General features: G+C 45.9%; 1 protein-coding gene across 4 annotated transcripts in view; it reads left to right on the top strand.

Annotated features, from left to right (window-relative positions):
- Positions 1-2343: 2343 nt before the first annotated feature.
- The window catches only part of LOC128937025 (golgin subfamily B member 1-like), a 34420-nt gene continuing 30763 nt past the window's right edge, over positions 2344-6000 (top strand). For all 4 annotated transcript variants that reach the window (XM_054276360.1, XM_054276363.1, XM_054276361.1 and 1 more), the window contains exons 1-3: positions 2344-2417; positions 4845-4902; positions 5555-5698. In XM_054276360.1, the coding sequence (XP_054132335.1) occupies positions 4858-4902; positions 5555-5698 (189 nt within the window). In that variant the 5' untranslated portion in view covers positions 2344-2417; positions 4845-4857. The remainder of the gene's footprint in view (positions 2418-4844; positions 4903-5554; positions 5699-6000) is intronic.

Raw genomic sequence — 6000 nt, 5'->3', positions numbered from 1 at the left:
CACTGCTTTTTGGTGTGAGAGGAATGAGGAGGCTGACCAGCGAGCAGCTTTATTTTGTAAAAAGGAGTAGTTGAGATAACACAATAGTCCCAGCAGAGAGCTGCACATTAAGTACCTCACTGTTGCACTAACTGGGGCATCTGGATACTGCTGAAATATGAATATTAAATGCATTGAACTACAGTGGTGTTCCTCCAGCTGGAAGAGAGTTTAATGTGTCTGAATCTCTGTGTGTCTCCAAGGGCTTGGATCTCACTGGTAAATACAGTCAGTCCTAAGCTGGCATCACAGCAGGGGGGTTTGGCTGTGCCTAAACATCCAAGAAAGCCTTGTCTGTGAGATCCCCATGTTTACCGAGGTAGAAACAAACACACTGCACTTTCTGACTCCACACAAGGTGAATATTGCACTATCAGTGCAGTGCTAACGCCATCCTGCATTTTGGAGGGGTAGAAGGGAGCGACTGATTGGCTGTGAGATCTCCAAAAGAGTGTTGTCATCTCCCCTCCTATCTTTCCAAGGCTAATTTATACATTGGGATAAAATGAAGACCTGCAGATGATAGTATTTTTATGGGTATGACAATTTACAGCATAGGGAAAACTGTCCTGGAGCCTAGGAAAGGGCAAATTAAAAATACTTGTAGTTTCTTCCTCCTAAGTGGAATGAATAAAAACAAAAGGGTTTGGAGCAAAGTTCCCCTCCCAGACAAGGAAATCTCTGCATGTGATCCAGTGTTGGTTCTATGTAAGGGATAAGCAATCTTGAATTGATTTAGATGCTTCTGAACCCATAGCCCAGTACCTTGTGAGTCCAGCTGAGATATTCACGGCACACTAGTGCTGCTCAGGAATGACAGCTTCACCATTCCTCACTGCACAAGGTTGGTTTGGTGCCTGATTCAATTAAATTCAAACAATTCAAACCATCCCCTCACACCATTTTGGTAGGTAGGGATGGGAGTGCAGCACCTGCACTGCTGTTTTCTCCTCTGTCACAGGTATTCAGAGATGCTGCTGTGGGGCAGGTTTGGAGAAAAGCTATGGAGACACTGCAGGATGGGGATAAAATCCCAAAGGGTACAGGTTGAGAGGATGGATGTTGTGGTCAGATTCAGAATGGAATTGGTTTTGGAGACTGCTGCAAATCACAGAAACCTTATTCTCCAGAGCATTCTCCAAGGAGTGCTCTGTGCCACATGCAAACCTGTGGTTCTGGAGTTCACTCCATGCTCAGACTCCTATTTCCAGAGATGCTAAAGTCTTGCAGGGATCTTCAGGCACCCATCATCATTATCATGTGTCATGTTCCTTAGTGGTCAGGGCTTGGGTGAGAACGTGCACAGTGTCACCGTTTAGCTCACATCTGATAGGAACAATGTTAAGAGTGTTGCACCAGGAAAAGATTAAAGAGATTAAAATGACACAGCCACATCTTGAAATCAAATGACTTTTAAAGTCTGACGGGTTTCTTCTTTCCTGCTCCCAGTCATGGTAATGCTGTAGAATCCTGTGTATTGAGGTTTATTCTCCATTCTGTGGGATGAAGTGATGCTTGTCTGGGGAGTGGTGGGGCTGTAGCCCAGAACCCAGTGCCAATTATCTCTAGAAATCTGCAGTTTGCACACAGATAAAAGGACTATCTAAAAGATTACAAAATGCAGAATATCAATGCTGCTGCTGTCAGATATGAGGCACAGCTTCCTTTTGTACCTGCATCTTTTACCCTACAGCAAGCTGGAGGTGTTTTTCTTTTTTGCTGCTTAGAAAAAGGGTTTTCAATCCATTCCTCTCCCTGACAGTGAGATCAATACAACTGTTGTTATGAAAACTCCCTTTCCTAATAATACAGCAGCCAGTTTTTCTAGTATGAAAATGTTTTATTTATAAATGTCTCTTAATTATATTATACACTGCAATGTACTGAGCTGGTGGAATTTTACTGGAGACTTTGGCATTGCTCATGTGTAAATGTAACAAACTAAGGGAGAGTCTAAGCTGGAACAAAGGCCTTGGGGTAAGGGCTTTAAACTGAAGGAAGGTGAGTTTAGAGTAGACATTAAGAAGAAATTATCTCCTGTGAGGGTGGTGGTGAGGCGCTGGCACAGCTGAGCAGTTAATAAATACGTGGCAATGTGTAGGGAGAAGCATGTCTGGCTTGTAGCTCCCCGCTTCCTCACGGAAAAGTGGGAAAAAAAATTTGGGAATTGCGGGAGCTCCGGCGGCCTCCGGCCGGCAGCGCCGTGAGGGAGGCGGGCGCTCCTCCGCGCCGCCAGGGGGCGCTGCCAGGGGGCGGGGCCGCTCCCGGCGGGCGGGGCCGGGGCTCGGGGCCGCAGAGGCGGCGGCGTCGCGGCCGCGTCGGGGCTGAGGGGGCTCGGCGGGCTCGGGGGCCGCGGCCGCCCCTCCGCCGCCCCGCAGGTGAGTGCGGACATCGCGGCCACGGTAAAACCCCTGCCCTCCGCCGGCAGGCCCGTCTGGGCCTCGGCCGGTGCGAGCCTGCCCCGCGGAAGCCCCGAGGGGGAAGGCGGCGGAGGTGGGGGGGTCGCTCACTCCCATTGCCGGGCGCTGATGGAGCCGGGCAGGAGGGGCTGGGAATGTGGGAAAGGGTGGAAATGTCTCCTTGGAGTTCTCTACGCCCCTCATGCACCTGCACTGCTCTGATCTGCGGTTTCTCCACTGGGTCACTCTTACAAAATAGTGCTTCCCTTGTATTAAAAATATTTATCTATAATATATTTAGTATTGAAAATAAGTAACAATTCATATTAATATTTAAATGTGGTCAGTGTGACTAAGAGATCGTGTTTATAACAGGTGCAAGTAATGGCTATATGATGTCTCAATGTATTTTACAGGGTATGTTTGTGTGTGGTTTGCTTAACACTGCTTCAGTTTGTGCTGTGTGTTGTATGTTCGTGCAGTTTTTGGCCAGGAGCTTTTAGTTCATATATCGCACAGATCTCCTGAAAACAAATTTAATTTGTTCTGCAAAAGAACCAGCATCTTGGTGGGTAAAAGCAAAAGTGAGCAGTTACTAGGAGAAAACAAATAAAAATGGTTTTTTTTCAGTAGATATGTTGCCAACACCAAATTATTTTGGGGAATGCGTTTAAAATAATATTAGGTTTAGCTGAGCTGTTGCACAGTTTGTTTTTGTGCTGTAGGCCTGTGGCAGAGAGGAGGGAGGGGACTCCATCACCTTCCTCAGTAGTGAGGGCTGGAACGAGCTGCTGCCCAAATCTGTCATGTGCCCTGGTGCTGGGCCCTGTGCTCTCTGACTCAGGGCACTGAGGAGGCTGGAAAGTGCCCAGATGAATAATGTGAGATTAGGTTTTTTTTTAGCTGGATTTGGCTGCAGCTGGTAGGGGATGATTTAGGAAGGCAAAGCTGCCACTGGGGCTTTTCTTTTTGGTAACATTCTGTTGTGATCAGAGCTGAAACCTCAGTTGTACTTTTGAGCATTAAGAGAAAGTTGTTGTGTAAAATTAAGCAGCATCTGTTGTGTCTTGTGGAAGTTGTGCAAGATAAAGAGTTGAGGGATTGCAGCTTTAACTAAAAGAGTTCAAGAGTTGAGGGATTGCAGCTTTAACTAAAGATTGTGGCTTTAATTTGCTGTCTGTACCCCAGAAGAAAAGCAAAACCCATCCTTGGTTGATTTCATGCCGGGTAGGAAGAGCCTGATCAGTTTTGTTTCCCAACTTGATTTGGAAAACTTGTCCGTGGTTGGTGTCACTGATGTGAATAAAAAAACACCAGGAAGGAGCAGTTGAGGTATTTGGGTGGGAATGCTGTCGGATGAGACCAGCAAAATGATTCTGTCAGTCAGAGCTGGGAATGAGCTGAAATATTTACAAATGCCCCACCGTGTTCCATGTAGTGAGTCATTCTGGCCTCTCTGTACCTGGGGTAACCCTTTGGTGTGCCTGGCAGTGAGCTTTTCACTGGGAACAGGTTTGGTGTTACAGCTCTGCAGTAGTTATGAGAGGAGAGGCTTACTTACAGGTTCTGCAGTTCCCATCCCCACACCCATGGCTTGTTTGATTTTAATGTCAGGAGAGATCCTTAGGAGGATCCAGTCTGCAGTTGTAGGTGATGTGGGTTGCAGTCCGTGGTTCCTGGTTAAGCTTTGGAGTGGTGAACTGCTTTAAAGGCAGCCTCTGCTATCAGGCTGCATTCTTTCAGAGATAAGCTGTGTGCTGGTGCTCACTATGACCTGCTTTCCACACTCAGGCCTGCTCTGTGCATGTGTGGTTCACAAGTCTGTAATAAGAATGGGAAGGACACATGACTTTCCTCTGGGTGTTGCTAATTGAGAGTGACAATTACTGAGCAGGTGCAGTGCTGGTTGTGCTTTTCAGATAAGCAGCAGTCACAGCAATTCAAGCAGTTTGATGTTATTTAATGGTTTTAGCCTTAATGTGTGATTTTTTTAGAAATCTGTGTCGGTGTAATCCCTGCTTTCCTGCAGGGACAGGCAGTGTTTAAGGTCAGGTTAAATATTAGCAAACTATATGTGGTTTGTGTCTTCTATTTATATGTTGGAGAGGCAGCTGTGCAGAATAATACTCCATGGCATTTACTCTTTAAAGACTTCTCTGGATTATTTTTGGAAGTATTGGCATTTTAGTGACTAGTTTTTAGAAAAGGCATGTTATGCATATTTTGTACATAATGAGAAGTGTTATTTCTCAACAACTGGTGCTATAGTGGAGATCAGAGGTGCTGTCACAACTGAGCAAATCACTCTCAAGCATTTCACAATGAGGTACACAGAAGTATGAATTAATTACAGTTATTTGAGTCCCTGATACTTACTGAGGTATTATTTCATTTATTTTTCCGTAGCCATCGTGGAACTATGTGGAAATGGGGTAGTGGAGATGATTCTCCTTCCAAAACAGCAGTAAGTACTGAATTACTATTAACATCCTTTTAAGACTCTCTGACACAGAATATTTCATTTTTTATACACTAACTATATGTCTTTTCTCTTTTATAAAGCAGTTGTTTGACTGGTTTTACCATGACAGTTCTAGGGCTCTAAGAGTCAGGTTGTGTCCCGGTTTCTTATCTCCTTGATGTTTAATCTCTGTGCCTTCCACAGCTGTTGTGCCTGTCCTCACTCTGCTTATCCTGCCTTAAGAAAACATCTGTAGGAGTTACATAAGCTCCATCCTCAGGGTATCTTTGGGTAGAGTAGATTCAATATCAATATTTTATGGGTATTTATTTTATTTAGCAGCGCTGCTGGCTGTCACAACACAAATCAAGGGAATGAGGAAGTTCAGGTGTTCATACCTAGAATGCTTGGATGGTTTTGCTGCATTTCAAGCCAAGCTTGCTAAAGCAGCTCCTAAGGTTTAGAATTCCATGTGGCCTGGTAAAACCAACCTGCTGTAAGTATGTATAACCCATGGAAGCTTTAGCATTGCTGACTGTTGCAGTGAAGTGGGACACAAAATGCAGGCATGTGAGGGGCGGTGCAGTGTGCCCCATTGGGCTTTAGGGGGGCACCCTGGATGTCCCCAGGCTGAGCATTCCCTGGGTCTCTGCAGGCTGCGGGCTCCGGGCACGTGGGGAGCGCGGCGGTGACGGATCTGACGGAGCAGCTGATGAGCACCGAGCAGCTGCTGGCCCAGCTCAAGGAGCTTGTCAGGGAGAAGGATGCTGAGCTGCGGAGCAAAGATCTTCAGCTAAAGGTACTGAGCACGTGTTCATGTCATAACCATTGTGAAAATCCCCCTTCAGTCGTTTTTGTCATGTTTTGCAAGATTCAGGTCTGTTACAGCAGCTCTGGGATGGTCACAAGGAGCTGTTCTGGGGTCTGGACATTGCTGCTTGTTCCCAGCGTGTGTTCTGTCCCAGGACTGAGCTAGAAGGAATTTATATCTAATATCCTGACGGCTTTTTTTGGGGCTTGTTACTCTTTTAGAAAAAGTCATAAAGGTTGATCTCTTCCTAGGAGAGATTTCTTTCTGCCCTTTTTATCTGTGGATGTGAA

The sequence above is a fragment of the Melozone crissalis genome, unplaced genomic scaffold (genome assembly GCF_028551555.1).
Source record: "Melozone crissalis strain CALT ecotype California unplaced genomic scaffold, PUWL_Pcris_2 ptg000018l_1, whole genome shotgun sequence".
Lineage (NCBI taxonomy): Eukaryota > Metazoa > Chordata > Aves > Passeriformes > Passerellidae > Melozone > Melozone crissalis.
This window is presented reverse-complemented; position numbering and strand designations above follow the sequence as displayed.